Raw genomic sequence first — 19985 nt, forward strand, 5'->3', positions numbered from 1 at the left:
TTAGGCCTAAATAGAAAAAAAAATCATGGCACCAGCTATATGTAAGAAATTTTGCCAGCATGGTAGAAAGTTATGCTGTGTACACACTGGATAAACAGCACATACTGCACAAACCCAGATCTGTGTCGAAGTTCACTTCTGAAGATAGCGCTGGGGATGGCAGTTTGGACAACCTGAAAAATCCTTCTATTGATTTTCTTTGCTTTAAAGAAATCACATGCCTACCACATTTCGAAGGAAACCATCCATCCTTCAAAAGCTCATGTTTTCCTACTGTTGCTTTCCCCTGGTTCTCAGTAGGGGTGCAGCTTGACACTCAAAATGTGTGTGCAGCTCCACACTCAAAATGTGTATACAGCAGGCCAGCACATTGCTCACCTACTCTCCAGCCAAATCCTTGCAGGCAGGCTGGCCTTACTGCTAACAGCAGTTGCACAGTAAGAGATTCAGAAGTGCTAATGAAAGCCTTGCTGAAGAAGAATTTTTTGAAAACTGTAAGAAATCAATCTGTAATCAGGCACTTGATGCTTCACACACTAAGTTCTACCTAAACTTATGGCCTTCCTGCCCTTCTCTTCACCCTAAAATCTTCCTATTTCTTCCTTTCCTTTCTCTCTTCTACACAAACTGTGCTCTTGGCCCTTTGAGTTGATTTACAGAGTCTACTCCTGACCTACTTTTCTTTTGTAACTCCTGCAGCTCTCATCAAGAAACTTGATAGAACCAAAAGGCTTAGTAGCAAGGCAGGAAAGTCCTCAAATAAGCTATATCAGTGAGCAAACCTTCCTTAGCCTCACCTTGCCCTTGTTTCAGTTTCTTTGTCATTCAGGTCAAGAGCAAGCTCTCAGAGGAAGAAGCCTGATCTCCATGGAGCAAAAACTCCAGCATCAAACTGTTGAATTTAACTAGAACAGCAGATCATGGAGGACTCAAGAAGTAAGCAAGGACATTTTGAACTTTTGGAGAAGAAACTAAATTCACTTGTCCTATTTAAAGACTATAACTTAGAGCAGAAATGTGTGATTTGGCACACAACTTCTGGAAGCTGACAACATGACAAAGCCTAACAATAAATGCAGAGACAAGTCAAGGACAAGAAAAAAGAACAACATGGCTAAATTGGGTATTATGCTTGACCAAAGAGGTAACAAAGAAAGTGACAGTGAAAATTAATACTTTTGAGTTTTCTTCTGCTAATATACTTTTTGCATCTGGCAGACTGTTGCTTGTCACTCTTTCATCTCTCAGCTGTCCTCCATCCTTGCAAGATAGCCCATACATCAGGTGCTCATGTGTGCATACAACTTACCTGGGGCTCTATCAGGACTTTACACCAGGGCAGACAGGCATCCCAGTAGCCAGGATTTGCAATATGATAAATACATTTCACCCTTGCTGAAAAAGTTGCTCTCTCATTCCTGACTAACAAAGGGGGAAAAAAACTACAAAACTGAAAGGAATTTTAACAAGAGAGGTCAGTGCATGCTCTTTCTTCACCTGATGTTAAACTAGAAATGGAAATCTTTTGCAGCTTACAAAGCAGCTAGTCATGAAGCATAACCACCAGCAACACTTCTCACACTGGGGAAGCTTCAGTCCCAGATCTGGAGATTTACATTATCTCTAGCCTTCACACATCCCATTAACAGCATCGGAGCTCCAGAAGTCTTTTGTTGTCTTGTTCCCTAGTATTCTTGCTACAAGTCCTTTTCAGGAAGAGACAATCTTTATTATGTGTAGTACAGCACAGCTTATTTCCTTCAAAAAAACACAGAATGTGTGAAAGTGGCTGGAATTGCTGGTGTAGAAGGTAAAGTACATTTTCACCCACAGTATGAGTAGGCTGACTGATACCATGAGCTGCACTTGGTTCCTAAATTATCAATACATATTTCGACCCTGGTACAAAGGGAGTACCTCTCAATGACACAGATTTTTCGGTCACAAGGGTCTACTATAATTTACCTTGGTCTCCTGAACATCACTGGCAAAGTTCATTCATTTAGTAGCTACTTTCAAGAATACTAGCAGAGGAACAAATGAATTTTGTTTGTGATGGCAGTGATAATTTGCAGAAAGACATCTTTTGCCTACTAATGACTTCAGAATGGCAGATCTGCTTCTCAGGGGCCAAGAACAGCCTTTAGATACCCACAGTGGAGTTATGGAGCCACCTGCAACCCGGTGAACAATGGCTGAAACTCTCTAGTTGTCGGTTTCCTGTGTCATCCAATAGTTAGTGACAGAAAACCTGTGTTTTCTCTTAACTGACTATAACGACCTGCAAACTGTGATTTCCTGTTCTGAAAAGAACACATATTCATGGCACTGTTAAGCTGATAGCTTCACTTATTTAAACTAGTATTGTCTCCTTTTTGCCTGTGTGATTTCAGAAGAATTTCCAACATATTTCGCCACATCTATGCAAATATCCTGCGACAAGTCATAGGGATGATAGATCCTCCAGCTTGTGTATCAGATAAGATCACAGCCCATTGTTTAAAGATTTGCCTTTTGTACAATCAGAGACTATGCCAAACAGTAATACTTAACAAAGCAAAGCCTTTGTTTATGAAAGAAAAATATAATCCCCCAATAGAGATCATCTTCTGTACATGGGAAATTATAAGAGTAAAACTAGACCAGTGTAGTTTAATGATGAAAGTTATACTCCCAGGGCTGACATTTTTCTTGAAAATATACTTTTTCTGGACCCTCTTAATCTTTCTTCTCACAGATTTAAGACAGAGTGTTTTATTTCACATTGAGTTAGTTAAGGGTGTGAGCATGGTCACCGAGAGACACAAAGTTCATCAGTGTTTCTTGAGGTATCTTCATCCATCAGCTGTCCATGCTTGTTCTCATGCTCAGTGTTGTGCTAATAATCGAATTTGGAAAGGGAAAGCAATTCTCTTCCAGATTAGCTCATCAGAAAATGCTGCTCTGCATTTGTCTTCCTCTGCAGCATAGTGCATAGTTCACAAGCGTTTGCAAATGTCACCCTGCAAAACTCCTGCTAGCCAGGAAGACTTAGAAGTGCCCTTGATCTCTACTTCTACTGTTTTCCTCCTGTGACACAATTACTGTGGCATTTGGACTTGTAGCACAGATTTGGAGTCTGTTGTGAGAAGCTTGGAAATGTACAGCATCCTGGGGTGAGATGAGCTACAGCACACAGACTGTGCATCTGCAGTATACCTATCCGCAATTTTGAGAGGCACTGACTGGATGACTCAAGCAGTGCCCTTCGGTCCTGTATCTTTAGTTTACCTACGTGGCTGATCTCTGGCACGACGGCCATGGAGGAAGCTCTGTGGTTACAATTTACTTACATCTCTAGATGTCAGCTATAGGGGTGAGGACTGGATCTTTTGGTCAGATGACTTCCACCTGCAGTAATTTCAGGCTCCAGCTTTAACACCCAGTGTCATCAATGTAAGCAATATCCTGTGTACTGCTTTACACCCTGGTTGTGAAAAAGACTTAAAATCTAGTGTAAGAAAAATAAGGCAGCTAACCATTCTGTTAGCTTGCCAACTTTAACAAAGACTGATGTGAAGAGATCCAGATCATCCCACTCAGTGGTAGACATTTAACCAAGCCAGCTAAACAAGATGTATGATCAACAGACAAAAAGAGCCTTCTCAGAGAAGCCAGTTGATCTGAAGATCTGAGAGCTGTGGAAGAACCTCTCTCCCTCCCTGCAGCAGACGGAAAATGTGACTAAGCAGGGTGAAATCAGGGTGAATGCAGGCCTTTGAGAGGAGGTAAACAAACTGGGAAGACATACGAATGAGAGTAGTAGTAAAATGAAAGCTGCTGTAAAGTTGAAATCCGTTTTGCACAGCATGTGCTTGACACGGATCTGAAGCACAGGGGTTGCACTTTGCGCACCCCTTGTGGAGACTCGAACACAGCCATCCCCTCTCATGTGGGTGTCCCACCACAGCCAGACACTCCCACATCATTCCAGGTCATGATGCCACATTCCCAGTGTGCTCAAGAGAATAAGCCTTTTTCCTGTTTAAGATCAGCCTACAAAAAGCACAGCTGAGATTTCAGAAAGTATTTTACCCCCTGCCACTTTGCAATGATACAGAAAGCTTTCAACCGAAGTGAGAAAGTACTGGGAGGGGGGAGGAATCTTCCTCTGAGAATTTTCAGTGCTAAGACCTTCATGAAAAATGTCATTATAAAGAAATGAATGAATGCATTTGTCAGCCTCTGGGAGGTTTCAGAGTGGCTTCTATTTTTATCTCTTTTTATCCCTCGAAGGAACTGAGAACCAATATTTGTGATGCTTGACTGAGGATATTAATGTTTTCAAAAAACCTGCCATTCCTTCCAGGGCAGGAAATAGAGTAACCTGTTTGAGTTTTTTTCACTGTTTTTTTGAGACTGTGTTTCTAGTAATACATGCTTGTAGGACCATCCAGACCTTCTATTCCTGTTGATTTATCCAGTATTGAACCTTAAGAAATATGAATGATGTGCGACCAGCTAATACATGTCCAAAAGACACTTTTTTTTCCTTTTATTGCAGCATTTTTGCTATTCTAAGCACTATTGTTTAGTCTGGATTTACAGACATCCCAGAGATTACAGGTTCATGTAAAATCATGGCATGTGTTCACTGGAGAGAAAAAAACAACTAAAAAAACAAAATTAAAAGGATATTTTCAGAACAGAAAAATCTCATGGGTAACTGTTATATTGCTACCAAACTCTTGGAGTGTAATGATTTGCCTGCCTGGAGCAGAAATATTTCTATTTATAGTTAGCAGAGTGGGAAATAATAATATCATCAGTCCAGATACTTGTACATTCATGCTTCATACAAGCATCTACAAATTTGAGAAGGCTTTCTGAAAAGCCTCTACTGCAAGACTAGATGAGACTTGTCTAAAAGTGTCAGTATTGCACTTGATGAAACAGATGGGTCACTGCTGAGCACGCACTATTACCTTGCCAGAGGCTAGGTCTGCTGTCACAGTAACACTTCTGGCCTCCATTGGACTGAACAGCGAATGATCAACAGAGGAAATGAAGACTGGAGATTCCATCAAAAGAAGATGGCAAAGAGCTCATTGCATAAGGTTCTATTAAGGATCCTTCCCTTATGGAGCAAAGATTTCATATACATTTTCATTCATTAAGTTTCAAATGTCACTTTTCACCATTTCAAGCAACTACCAGCCTAGTCACATGCACACTGCATCAGAACTTAGTATGGGGAAAAGGCCCAGACACTGCAACTTCTGAGCGCCCTGCCTCAGCAACAGGGCAGGTTTGCATTTTCATAACTTTTTCTTCTTGATTATTTCCTCTGCAAAATTAGAAAAAGCAATTTAAAGGCAAATTTAAATTAGCATATTGCAGACAGTTTATTATTTATGAGATGGAAATCAGGATCTTGGATGACTGAACTCATTAAAGACCATTTGGAATAGTTCCCATCTATTTCTTCCATGGTACCCACACAACAAATAATTCACACAGTAATTAATGCCACGTCTTCCCAAACAATACATGCTTCCGACAGGAACTGTTCAAATAGGAAATGCATGAAACTGCACTGAAATAGCAATAAGCTTAAAATACACACCAGCAAACCCAGGAAACTCTGTTAGGGTAATCACTGCTACTTTAGCTGTACTTACTGGGCCAAAGACATCCCTGAATTAGCTCAGAGAAAGTGGAGTTAGACAAGGAGGGAGTTTGGCCGACCAGGCCTCTGCACTGGCTCAGCTCTTGTCTGAACTTGTGTTCAGGAGCTCACAAGAGACAGCACTCTATATTTCTGCCCACACAGACTACTCGGTGTAGCATAAGAGGGACCAGCCTATTTTCCTCTGTTACTGTAGCCCACAGGGCATTTGCACAGCAGTGATTTAAATACTTTTCTGGCATTGTGACTACCTGCGAAAAGTTCCTACGGGCATAGCTACGCTCTGCAATGGAGCACAGCCCTGGGATCCCCCAGACGGGACCAGCCAAGGAACCAGCAGCAGGACAGCTGTGTCAGCACAGCGCCATGCCTGGACTAGCCCTTTCAAGAGCTGAGGAGATAATTAGCCTAGGCAGACTGACACATTTTTGGCGCCTAAGAGCCCTGAATGACAACATGGTGAGCTATGCAGATGCACTGGCCTCTCAGAGTATCTCCCTTTGTGCTGCAGTGCCCACTCCTGAAACATGGGAAGGAACAGGCTGGATCTTGCAGCCATAAAATGCTTGCTTCTAGCCACTCTTTGCTGCTTATGAAGGACTACTGGTCTCACTACTGAGCTGTGGTGCCACTTTTCAGGACAAGTGAAAAAAAAAATTGATGATAGCTGCTTGCCAAGGCTTCCCAGGGCAGGAGCCTGTAAGGCTGGCAGGGATGCTGTGTGCTCTGAGCATCCCAGAGACTTTTTTCCTTTCCAGGGGGTGCTTATCTACTCAGCATTACTATAAAACACTGGTCATGCCATATGTGAGGAACTCAGGCACAGAGAAATTGTGTCTTCCTGAGGAAACTGATGGCAAAAGAGAGAGCTGAAGCTCGATCTCCAGATTCCCACATTCATCATTGTAAAACAGAGTTTATTCTTTCCTTCTAATCAGTCAAGCAATGTAACAGGCCATGATTTCACCCTGCTCATACATTTAAGTTTCACAGACACCACCATGGCAAGAGTCAGCAAGTTACAGACAGTAGCAGGACACCAAAAGGAAGTACTCCATACTCACCACCTGGCAGAGTAAGAGTAAGGACAGAAGCTTGAAGGGATGAAGTATTTGAAAGGGATATTGTTGCGGAGAATCCTGGAACAAAGCTGTTAACCTTAGAGAGGAAATCCCACTGCCAGGCAAACAAGGGACAAACATCCATTAGAGAGCCACTTTTCCTACAGTCCACCTTACTGAACCATGGGTTTGCCACCACATCTCCTTGGAAAACAAGAAGGGACATCAAAAATACAGGGCTAACAGGTTCATCTTTTTGTGACCTCTACAAGCAGCTCCATGCCTCCTGTTCATTAAATGGGATGGAATACTTCTGCCCCCTTCCAGATAGGTACAGGCACTTGAGCATTACTAAGCCTCATGCACAACCAGTGTGGAACATCTGGCACAGCTCTGCATAACACCCCTTACTCCTTGTGTTTTACTGTCTCTAAAGAAGAGCTCTCAAAGCAGTCCAATTGATTTGATTGTAATTTGTTTTTAAAGGGAAAAAGTGAAACAGCATAGAGGTTGAAAAGGTGAAATGAACAAAACAGCCTTACTATAAAACCATGGAAAACACTTTGCAATGGTAATGATGACAGATTAAACAATGAGTGTCATCAGTGTGATGGTACAATGCACACAATGCTAACTGTTTCCTACTCAAATATTTGCAGACATCTCTATTATTTTTTTTTTATTTTAATGAAATCATATCTAACTATTGAATTGACTTTAAGAACCATCCTGAAGCTCACAAGAGCTTTCACTGTCGGAAGCTCTGTCAGAAATTTGAACTGCAATTTGCCCCCAGTGGTTCCCAGCTTGAGCTAGAGAAATGCTGTAAATGTAGCTTTTTAGGAGGTGGTGAGTCTAAAAAAATCACTACCTGCAGAGAGAAAGCTAAAACCTGAGAAAGGCAGTGGGCAACAGGAACTGTAAGGACCCTCACATCCTGAAGAAGTATTTTGGTACAGATTTTCTCCACTTCTCAAACACATGCACACAATTGTGTGGCTCTGTGCTTAAGTTGTCCTCTTCAGATGGCTAAGTACTTGGAATCCTTTTGTCATACAGTACATATGTGCATAACAAGTATGGGCTGCAATCATGAAACCATAGAAAATAAATCAACCCTTTTGTGAACTTCCTGAGAGCTTCCCAGATATTGGATGAGGAGTAATACAATTTAAACACTGTTATATTAATCAATGCTAAATGACAGCATGTGAACCCATGGGGGTTCCATTAATACCAAATGAGTTCGTGATGATTTATACCAAATAAAAGGAAAGATAGTAAAGCCTCCATGTGCTAATGACACCCAGTTACGTAAGGAAGTTGGCTTTGCATGCTGCTGGGCATTATGCAAAGAATATTCAAAGAGCTGAATTCTGCGACTGACCCTTCACTGTTGTTTTTGTTTGAAACCAAATGTCTATGGCTTTAATAAGAACTTCTTTTAAAAATTAAAGGAAATCACCTCAGATGTGAGCCTTATGGACGTGTCTCATTGTCATATTCAATATAGTTGTCCAAGCTCCTGTATTTGTGACATCCTGCTTCCTGTTCACTCTGACAGTGTCATTCTCTCAAACATTCGCCAGATTCTCCCACGTTTCCTTTATGTATCTACTTGGACTGAGTTTCCCCACATCCAAGAAAGACAATGGGGAGTCCTCAGTACACAAGGAGAAGTTGTGTTTTACTGCACTCTCGTGAATGCTTGGAGAAATTTGGACTCAGAAGGCAAGCCGGCATGGGTTGTATTTCCACGTTGGCTGGGAAAGCCATGGAGTCACACATATTTTAAAGGCAAACCACCTTTTGTCCCCTGAGGAAATGAAAAAACAATCCAGTGTGCCACCTGTGCTGACTTTGCAGAACTAGCTCTGCCATAAGCCTTAACTCTTGCCACTCTGAGAATGCTAAGGACAGCAATGAAATCACTAAAAAGACACACAACAGACTGGTGTTTGCCAAACAGAGAAGAGCCATCCAGCTAGGCAAACATTTATTTTAACACTCCCAAAGTCTGTTAGAGAGAATAGAGAATGAAAATACACATGAGAGCTATCATACTGAAGTAAGAAGAATTAACAAGCACCTTTAGGGAAGCAACACAAGGGTGGTATTTTTGGACCTGTATGTTTGAAGAGGTTCTGTATGAGGTGTTCTGAACGTCTAACTGATTGGACATTTTGTGAACAGGAAAGTACCCCCTGAGAAATGGGGATAAATCACAGCATCCTTAATTTTGACGGGTATCAAAATGCCTGTGCCAATAATACCATTGCAACTGTTCCTAGGCTGCTCTATAACACGAAGTCAAAGACCATGAAATAGAACCTGGACACAGTAAACAGTAAAGCTCCTTTTAAAACTGTGCATAATATACAGAAACATATGCAAACTGCAACTGCTGACTAAACACTCTCATTTGACTCTATTCCTTTTTGAAAAAATGTCCAGATTTCTCAAGAAGAAACTTAAATATATTGCAAAAACCTCAAATGCTTTGCTCATGTATTTGATAATTTCTCATTTCTTCTGAAGAAGAGTGTTAATGAATATTAAGAGAGTTATCGAAGGCTGACATCCTTATTCCTGTTTATTGCCCTTTTGCAAGTGGCTGACTCAACAGACAACTGAGAAAAGACTAAATAAGTCTTATCTGTGTGGCATTTTAAGCTGGAGTATTTTAAGAACTGCTATTATGCTGCAGCTGAATATGCCAGCAGACTGTCTAAGCCCCTTTTGAATCAGAGTGCCACTAGACTGAGCATTACCCTGTAGGTATGGCACAGAGAAGAGCAATTTTATATCCAGGTGAACAATGCTCTTGAGTCCAGAATTTTGTATGTACAAAATGCAGATCTCAGAACAACACTGTAATAGGTAGATGTATTTGTAGATCTAATAAAATAACCTTTGGGGTGTTTTTTGGTTGGTTGGTTGGTTGCAGGGGGGGAGTGGTGGTGGTGTTTTTTATTATTTACTGCTCACACTTCTCCATCCATCAACAGGCATACAATGTTTTGAGAACTCTCTGTGGATAGATCTATACATCTGAAACTTTTCAGAAATCAAGGGAAAAAGAAGGCATTTCAGAGCCTTCAAACAACAGATTTGAATCAAAGTTGCTGAGTTGCTGCTCATAATAGCAATAGTCTGGGTTGGAATTTTTTGAGATGAAATGTTAGTACTTCAAACATACTTCACTGAATCAGCAAAATTCCTCAGTCTTAGAGTCTTTGGAAACAAACAAACAAAAACATCAAAAGAACTGAAGTCTAGTTCTAAGAAAGGAGGACAAAGGAGATCACACAGAGAACAACCACAGGTGGCCAGCAGAAGCAGGGAAGTCATTGTGCCCCCGTACATAGCACACAGGCCACACCTTGAGTACTGTGTCCAGTTCCAGGCCCCTCAATTTAAGGACATCGAGATGCTTGAACGTGTCCAGAGAAGGGCAATGAGGATGAGGAGAGGCCTTGAGCACAAGCCCTGTGAAGAGAGGCTGAGGGAGCTGGGATTGTTTAGCCTGGAGGAGGCTCAGGGGAGACCTGAAGGGAGGTTGTAGACAGGTGGGGGTTGGTCTCTTCTCCCAGGCAACCAGCACCAGAACATGAGGACACAGTCTCAAGCTGCACCAGGGGAAGTTTAGGCTCGAGGTGAGGAGAAAGTTCTTCACAGAGAGAGTTGTTAGCCATTGGGATGTGCTGCGCAGGGAGGTGGTGGAGTCACCGTCCCTGGAGGTGCTCAAAAAGAGATTGGACGTGGCACTTGAAGCCATGGTTTAGTAGTCATGAGGCCTTGGGTGACAGGCTGGACTTGATGATCTTTGAGGTCTTTTCCAACCTTATTGATTCTAAGAGTCTATGATTCTATGATTACTAAATGTAACTAATGTGGATTGTAATATGTACCTGCTGTCTTTGGGCAGTAGCACATAATGAAACCGAGGCATGCCTGTTTTCTAAACCACTCTTTTATGACATGCATCTGAAGAAGTGTTATCACAAGTCTCCTTAACATGGTGGTTAGTAGAAATTATGACCATTGGAAAGTAACACGTCCCCTTTTCTAACTTGCAACTCAACAACAAACTGTTTGTTTCTGTTTATTTTGAGAAGAAATACACTCTCCTGACCAGAGGATTAACTTAATAAAGCTCACCCACAAGAACAAACTTAAAAATCAATACCTTTTTCCATTTAAATAATTGTTTTGCCACTAACTTGCTGACCAATCATACACAACTTACTTCTACCAAGATTTTTCACAAGTATTCAGTCATTTCTATGTATACCAGCTGTGCAGAATGAAATACAGAATTTGGTTGATTTTCAGGGATATAAACCTGAAAATTTCAGCATCACATGAAACTGCCGGGAGTGTAGAGGCTCAGCATCTTAAAACATTGTGGTTCTTCCATAATTTACCTTCTAACTAGTCACAGTTACACATGAGTCTTTGCCTACACGGGTGTGGTGGTTTGAAATTGCCCCCCAACATAAAATTGCCAGACCAGGTCAGGTAGAAAGCAAATGAAGCTATATTTACAAGCAAAACTACAATCTAAAATATGAAATGTGATATATAAAACATACAATATTTACATATATATACAATTGATAAACAAAAATCCTCTGGACAAAACCAGGGGGCTACCAACAGCTTCCCTCTCCCTGCTCCCTTACCCCCTGTATGCAGGACAAGAGAAAAAGGAGAAAAAGCAGAGAGTTCCTGTTAGTACTTAACCACAAGAAGAATGTATTCAAGGTCAGCAAAGCCAGCAGAAGCAGTAGTTAATATCTGCTAAAGCGACAGAGCCGGAAAGAAAGGTGGTTTATACACACTAACCTTATGTTAGGTATCTGTACAAAGGGATTATTTAGACCTTATCACTATTTTATCTTTTATATCCAGTGGTAATTTATTTACATTCTACTACTCTCCATTCAAGATTTATGGAAACTTTTCTAGGCATAGCCTAAAACTACCACAATGGGTTGGAGGTTTCAAAATGAAGAGGTTAGAAATCTTGGACTAAATGTCACAGCCACAGTATGCCCATCTGTGAAACAGGCAAAATGTCTACACATTTTCTTCTCAGGAGGCCTTGAAAGTGACTATTTGAACCATTGTCTACTATATGTGTTGCTTTCAGTGTATCAGGGAGCTTTTTCATTTTTCCTTTATGAAGAATGACAAGTAAATTGTCAGGCCTTCATGGCATGGGAATGGGCTGAAGGAAAGACATGAAAAGCAGATGAGCTGGAGATGAATGTGGTAGTAAAATGGATTGGCTATTTTTTTGTCTGCCACAATGCCAGTACAAGGGTAACATCCCAACACTAGCAGCCTTGACAGCAAAGGACTACAGCTCTTATTCATGTGCTTAGAATAGAGGTAGTAGAAGAACTGAGAAGAACTTAATCATTTACTTCATATATCCTGGTCACAATTCAAAGGTCAAACTTCTTAACTATCTTCTCACAGGTAAGATATAATGAAAGGTATCCTTTAAATAATAATGACCAAGAGACCTGACCAACAGTGGAGAGTGGGATTCTTTAACCACTTTCTGCTGTTTTCTGCGTCTCTAAAAAGTGATTGTGATTTGGCAAAGAAAGGTAAAGAAATGGGGGGATGCGGGGGTGGTGGGGGGGATGCCTTTTAATTACTTCCCTGGTAGCAAATAGCGAGTACCATGTAGTAAGGAGACTGGTTTAAGGGGAGGTCAGAGAGGGAAGGACACATTCTTTGCCAAGCAGGAAGTGAGAAGTGAAAGTATCTGTGTGTCTACTGCAACTCCTACTTTATATGCAGACAAGAGAGAAAATAGGAATTTATCAATGCATGACCAAGGGCACTCATGCATTACAGCAATAGAAACATTAAGAGGTGACATTCACAGGTGAGTAGAAAAACCTAATTAATGTAGAACTACAGTTCTTAAAATTTCAATGACCCCTCTACTGTGGAGACTCTTCATCACACAGGCCTTGACTCCAATTTCCATGCCCCTCCCTGCCTTCACAAGCACTCCTGCTGACTGATGGTGCCCAGTGAACCATGTAAGCCACAGAAGGGAAACATGCTCAAGCACATCACTTGAAGCCTATAGAAGACTGGGGCGTCACACCAGCCACCATGCTAAACAGGGCGCTTCTGAACAGACACCAAAGAGTTTTCATGGGTTGTGTCTGCTGCCCCCAACCCAGCCTGTCGCCTCTGCCAGGGCAGGCCGCAAGATGGCTGCCGCTGAGGGCACTCAGCAGGCCAGAGAGCCCAGCACATATCCCCACCCGCCCGACCAGGAGCCAGGCAGCCCCTCAGAATCCCTGGAGCCATCCCACGGCTGCGATGCAGGGCGTAGTGGGTAGCGGCTCCGTGGCTGTCTCAGGACGCCAAGGTTCACGCGGCGTGGGCCGCCCGACCCGGGTCGCTTTGCAAGGGAGCGTGGCCAAGGGCCGCACCGGCAGAGGCCCGGCTGCCCCACCTTCCTCTCGCCAGAGAGCTTCCGGCGCCGCCGGCACGCCCCACCACACCCCTCTCGCGAGACCGGAGCCGGGAGGCCGCCATGGCCGCGGCCGCCGAAGGGCTGTTCGCGCTGGAGCTGTTGGTGGAGGAGGTGCTGGTGGCGGCGCCGGTGGCGGCACCGGGTCCCACAATGCGCCCAGTCGTGGCGCTGCGCTTCTTGGGCTTCCCCACTCTCCTGTTGCACCCTGCTGCCGCCACGCCGCCCCTGCGGCCGGGTCGGGCCTTCCCTTTCGGTCGCGGCAAGCGCTGCCTCTTTCGCTGGCGCCGGAACTCGCTCTGCACAGCGCTCTGCCGCCGGCCGCTCCGTGCCTTGCTCCTGGCGTACCCGGTCGAGCTCGCTCCGGGCCCTCCTCGCCTCCTGGGCAGTTGTGACGTCTCCTTGGCCCCCGCCGCCGCCGAGTTGTTGCAGCAGCCCGAGGCGCCTGCCTCCTGCGGCCGCCGCGGTCGCTTCCCGCTGCGGGACGCTGCGGGACGCCCCGTCGGGGAGCTGGTCTTGGGCTACCGTCTTTCGAGCCTGCAGGGGGGTGAGGAGCCGCCCCCACCAAGCACCGCAAGCCCCCACTCTGCCACGCCGCCTGTCTCATCCCCTGAGCCAAGGGCCGAGGAGGAGGATGTGGAGCTGGAGGGCAACATCTTTTGCCCTCCCATGCTCTATTACAGTCGCGAGGCAGCTGAGCCCCATCTGCCACCAGCAGCTGCGGCTGCAGGGCAGTGGGAGCATATCAAGGCCTGGAGACCACAGGACAAAGACAAGGGCCAGAACCCCCCTCGTCCTAGTGCTGGGCACTCATTGCTACACCCCACCAGCCCTCAACAGCTCCACCACACACTGAGGCAACTGCCACTACTTAATGCCTTGCTGGCAGAGCTGTCAGTGCTTACCCATCATGTTATGCCTGTTGCTGCCCACCCCAATCATGAGTGGGCCTACCAGGCCCCACGGGGCAGTGGCAAGGCCTCACAGCCCCCCAGTCCTGGTTGCTCCTCTGCCCTCAATCCTGCACAGGTACCTGTGAGGCCTCCTAGGAGCAGTGAAGCTGCCAACCCTCGAATAAAGCCAGAACAACAAAATGACACCTCACCAGGGTCTCTTCAGGCTGGGAAAGGACCTAAGAAAGCTGTACCCCAGGGAGAGACAGGCACTGAAAGGAATTGCAAAACTAAGGAGAACAGGCCTCCCAGAAAGAAATTGTTGTATGGACTGACAAAGACACTGAGGCTGCGGCTGCAGCAGACCAACCCTGGTAAGCTGGAAATTCATGAAAGGAGAGAGCAGTACAGAAAAAAGCAAATGGAGGTGCTGAAGGAGAGAAGCATTTTATCCAAAAGAAAGCTGCTTACAAATGCTGGAGAACAGCATGTGGTTTCTTACAGACATTGTAGCAAGGGAAATAGTTCAAAGAAGAATAATCAGTTTCATAAAACTGTTGAGACTTCGTTACAAAATGATGTTCTCCCAGAGTATATTTCAGTGAGAGATGTGTCCCCTGACCTGCAGAAATGGGCTACTGCAAGTCTACTGAAGGACAATGACATTACAAGCCAGGGAGATCCATGTAAAGTAACTACAGCTCCCTTAATGGAGAAAACTGTATTAAAATCTGCTGGAAAGGAAAAGTCTGCAAAAATGCAACTACCAGAAGTTTTCCCATCAGATGCTGATGCAGAGGGAAGTAATGAGGAAGCAATATACTTAATCCATCGTAAAACCACAGAGTGTGATAATATGTCTGTTGCAAGTGATTGTAAACCAAGCCCCAGCAGGAGTACTGAAAATGGCTCTGAATTCATATACTCAGATGACTTTGTTGATAGTCCTGAGAACACAGTTTATTCAGATTTCACCAGTGCTGAGCATACGGGCAGAGACTCAGAAGCTCTTGACAGCAGTCCTGAACTTGAAAGCCAAAAGCAAGGTTGGTCAGGTACAAAGCTGAAATCTAACAGGTCCAGGATTTTAAAGATGATTCAAAGATCTGAAAGTGGTTCAGGTCCTCTGCCAGCTTCTTCAGCTTCATTTTCAGGCCAATCTCAGAAGAGAAATCATGACTTCAAAACCAGCCAAAGAACTAGTGGTGAATCAGTTGATTCACTTAATCTTGCCCAAATGGAGTCATCATTATTAGATGAAGAGCAGGAAGCCCAACAAATCAGTAAGGATGACAGCAATGGTGATCACATTAAACAAGTATCTACACTGAGAAGCAAAGAAGTTAGTTCAGAATCTGATCTGAATATAGGAAAGGGGCAGAACTCTGCAGAAAAAAGCCAGTCAGTAACTCGAGTAAGCTCTTGCTTGCCATCTAACGTAACTGATCCTGAACTTAGCATCCTTGAAAACAGCATGTCAGACACAGAGGATAATTTTTCAGGAAAACTCTGTGTTCCCAATCAGTACAAAGACATCAGTGACCTTGTAATGAGCAAGCTGCCAGGATACACAATGTAATTAAAAGTTTTCACTATCTGAATTGAGAAATGATAGTTACACTTTGTAAGGCCGTTTGCATTTATCTGCAATATAGACGAGTTAATGTAAGGTTTTATCGTGCACATTTAATACATCCGTGAATTTACTTAAGAAGGTTTTAAAATAAACTGCTGTTTGAATTTCTAAGAAATGGCTCTTAACTGGTACCTGCAGCATGACTTCAGTCTCACTATCGTAATACAAAAGTAATCCAAACAGCACAAGAAATGTACTGTTGAATGCAGACATGAAGACAGAAGCAGCAAATGCAGTCAGTGCCCACAAAACTTTTCCAGAGAAGTAATAGCATCCTACAGGAATGGCCAAGTACAAAATGCATTCCTAAATGAAGTTTTTATTGCTTATGAAAATGGTTCCATGCTTCATTTTCATTACAAATAGTTACCTAGAACATGCAGTCACAGCCAGCAGTAGCACAGGTTTTTGTGGCAATGCCAGCGACAAGCAGTGTGAGCAATCTGGCAGTGTAGGCCTAGAGCCTGACATGGTAGGCCATGCTCAGCATAAGTGCAGAGCCAGCTAGCACTGTAGCAAACCAGTGCTGTGCCTGCAGCATGTAACTAAAGCAGGACACTGGTAGCTATAAACACAGAAAATTATCTGGGAACAACAGGACATGCACCTGCATCAACAATCTCGCGTGTCATTAGTAGTTGGACCAATTATAATAGTGCCACGTGTGGTCACTCGTGGGAACCAATGAAGCTATGCCAACGAGGCTCTCTGAGTTTATATAAGTTGTAGCAGTTCCCTTGATATGCACTTCTTCTTTTCTCTCCCATCTTTGCTTTGCTTTACTGTGCTATGTTCTCGCACTGTAGTCCTACAATACTGGAAGAATAAAGGAACAATACTCGATCGTATTGGTCAGCTGTATTGACTCCAATCTCCGTGGTGTTAGGGTGTTAGCAGCAGTATAATGTATTTATTTCACTTCTCCCTCAATATAGGGACCAGAAGTAGGTGACGTCTGTTAAGAGTTTCATAGGCTGAAGTTTCTTTCCATTAAGTCAGATTTTCACAATTTATTATAAAAGAGTTTAGGAATTATTGGTGATAATAAATCATTATAATTTGGGCACGCTTTGAGAGTTTGATGTAAATTACTTGACCTTGAAGACTAAGGCTGTGTAAAGAGTAGGAAAGACTGTTAAATTCTCAACGCTTCAGAACTCCCTGATTGCATTCTCTGACACTGGGGAAAAGGAGGGGTCAGCACCCAGAAACTTGGAACAAAATGGTGTATTACATCATGATTTAAGGATTCAGGTTAATGAAGGATTTGCTGTCTCCTTATGGTGGCTGAACTACCATCTGATGTTCAGCTTTGATTTCTGGTTTGGTTTTTATCACTTCTAGTTTGATCACTGAACTGAACAACTTTTGTTTAACTACTGAGTCTTTCTAGAGTCTGTATCCCTGTTACAAATCTCAGATGTCCTTTGACTTGAATTTGAAGAGGGCTTAAAATTCCTGCCTTAGTTTGTAGGTCTTTCTTGTCCCCACCCTTTCCACTCCGAGTAGTTTGTTTATTTTGTCAGCTTTATGTGCCTATTTCATCATTTAAGACATTTAAATGATGGACTTAACAATTCCCCTTTTCCTTGTAATCTGATTTCTTTCCCTATTTTTTGTGTTTTTATTGTAATTCTCAGTGTACTTAGTGCAAGACCCTGGTTTAACATTTTGGAGGGATTCTTTCTATTTTCATCCCATGTGTTTACTGTGTAGGAATGACATCATCTCTCCTATTTAAAGTGCTAACATCTGTGAGGATTATCCCAGTACTACTAATATTTTTAAATCTAAAGATAAGCAGGTGAAATTACCCATATATCAAAGAAATCTCCTGCCATAGCAATTCTTAAATGTCATTTAGGGTCCCTGTATTTTATCAGCTCCAATTCCAGACCATATTATATATTATTTTTTTTCTTGTATCGCCATGGAATTTTTTGATCCACATGAATTCCAACTGCCACTTAGGCATTATTCTAATATGCAGTAATTCTAATTTTATTGATTGCATAAGTTCTTGTAGCTCTCATGGTCGAAACTGTCATTAAAACACAGTGCTGCCCAAATATTTTGCTGTGCAGCTTATTAAATGTGTGAGTGAGTCCATGATTTGAAGGTCATTACTTAAGAAATTATTATTTTTTAAATAAAGTTTATTTTCAACCCCAGCTGGATTGAAACTAACTCAAGGACAATTTCCCAGTCTTTTTCTATCTCTTACCCCATCTTCACTTTTCAATTTCCAGAAGTAAATATGGTAGGAACAATATTTTGTTTGTTTAAATAATGAGACCAACCTCTTTTCAACCAGTTTTACTTGGGATGACATTTCTAATGTTTATGGTATTATAGCATTTGGAACTTTGTCAGGAGAATGATGAAAATGTCAAAAATGCATACTAGGAAGGTAAGAGGAGACAATACAGAAGAACAGAGCATAAGTATCATGCTTACATGTTTTAAGTTGGTTTTGTGTTTTCATGTATACACTCAAGGTAGATACTACTACATGAAGACATTAACATACAGTTTCTGTTCTCTAGGATAAAAATCTTTTTGGCTATTTTATTGTGAGAGTAAATGAAATTGTAAACACAATTTTACTTACTGTTCCAACAGCAAGTCTTGGTGAAAATGGGAAAGAACTTTGTGTCACTGGTTTATAGGGTTAGGGTTAGGCTGTTAGGGTTAGAGTTATTATTAGAGTTTGGCCATTAGAGTTAGGGTTAGGCCATTAGGGTTAGGGTTATTGTTAGGGTTAAGCCATTAGGGTGAGCATTAGGGTTAGGGTTACACCAGTACGGTAAGAGGTATTGTTAGGTTTAGTCTACTAGTATTAGGGTTAGAGTGTCCTTACACAACATCTCTGTGGCTCTGGAACTGGAGGGTCAGGCTATGAAGGAAATGCATGAAGGTCCATCTAGGTCGTTGTCTGGGCTGACTCACCCTGCCCCATGCATTAAGACTATTTGTTTTAAGAAAAATAGGAGAGTAATAATGGTAGGTGATTCCTTTCTGAGGGGAACAGAGCGGTCCATATGCCACCTAGATCCATTCCTCAGGGAATTCTGCCTCCCTGTGCCCAGGTCAGAGATTTTACTAGGAAATACCCTAGTCTGGTACAACCCTATTATCCATTACTAGTCATACAGGTTGGAAGCAATGAGGTTGCATGTAGAAGTCCTAAAGCAATTGAAAAGGACTTCAAGGCACTGGGGTGGTTAGTTGAAGGATCAGGAGCACGGGTAGTATGTACTGCAATACCTTTAGTGGCAGGGAAGACTGCACTGAACACTGAAAGGAATAGCAAAACACAACTGATTAACATGTTGCTCAGTCTCCAAATTGTCAGCCTTTGTTCTCATGGGGGACTTTAATTTACCAGATGTCTGCTGGAAATATAACACAGCAGAGAAGAAACACTGTAAGACGTTTGTGGAGTGTGTGGAAGAGAACTTCCTGATACAGCTGATAAATGACCCTACCAGGGGAGGTGCCTTGCTAGACCTGCTGCTTGCAAACCAGGAAGGACTGCTGGGTGATGGGGTGGTCAGGGGCCATCTTGGGCTTAGTGATCACAAAATGATAGAATTCTTGTTTCTTGGTGAAGTGAGAAAGGCAATCAGCAAAACCACTATGATGGACTTCTGGAGGGCAGACTCCAGACTGTTGAGGACACTGGTTAAGAGTCCCTTGGGAGACAGTCCTGAAGGGCAAGGGGGTCCAAGAGGGCTAGACATTGTTCCAGTAGGAAGTCTTAAAAGCTGAGGGGCAGGCTGTTCCCCTGGGTCATAAAATGAACTGTCAGGGAAGATGCCCAGCCTGGCTGAACAGGGAGCTCTTGCAAGGGCTCAGCAAAAACAGGAGAGTTGACCACCTTTGGAAAGAGGGCAGGCAAGTCAAGAAGAATACAGGCATCTAGTTACACCATGCAGAGAGAACATCAGAAAAGCAAAAGCCTGGCTAGAATTTAACCTGGCCACTGCCATGAGGGGTAACAAAAAAGGTTTTTACAAATACATTAACAACAAAAGGAAAGCCAAGGAAAATGACCACCCTTTATTGGATGTAGGGGGGAGCATTGCTATCAAGGATGAGGAAAAGACTGAAGTACTTAATGCCTTCTTTGCCTCACTCTTTAATAGTCAGACCCATTATCCCCAGGGTGTTCAGCCTCCTGATAGGGATGGAGAGCAACACTAACCCCCCATAATCC

General features: G+C 43.0%; 1 protein-coding gene across 1 annotated transcript; it reads left to right on the forward strand.

The window, feature by feature from the left end:
- Positions 1–13300: 13300 nt before the first annotated feature.
- Positions 13301–15756, forward strand: MAP10 (microtubule associated protein 10). The gene has a single exon (XM_009908331.2). The coding sequence runs from the start codon at positions 13301–13303 to the stop codon at positions 15707–15709; it is 2409 nt and encodes an 802-aa protein (XP_009906633.2). The 3' UTR covers positions 15710–15756.
- Positions 15757–19985: the final 4229 nt, after the last annotated feature.

The sequence above is a fragment of the Dryobates pubescens genome, chromosome 6 (genome assembly GCF_014839835.1).
Source record: "Dryobates pubescens isolate bDryPub1 chromosome 6, bDryPub1.pri, whole genome shotgun sequence".
Taxonomy (NCBI): domain Eukaryota; kingdom Metazoa; phylum Chordata; class Aves; order Piciformes; family Picidae; genus Dryobates; species Dryobates pubescens.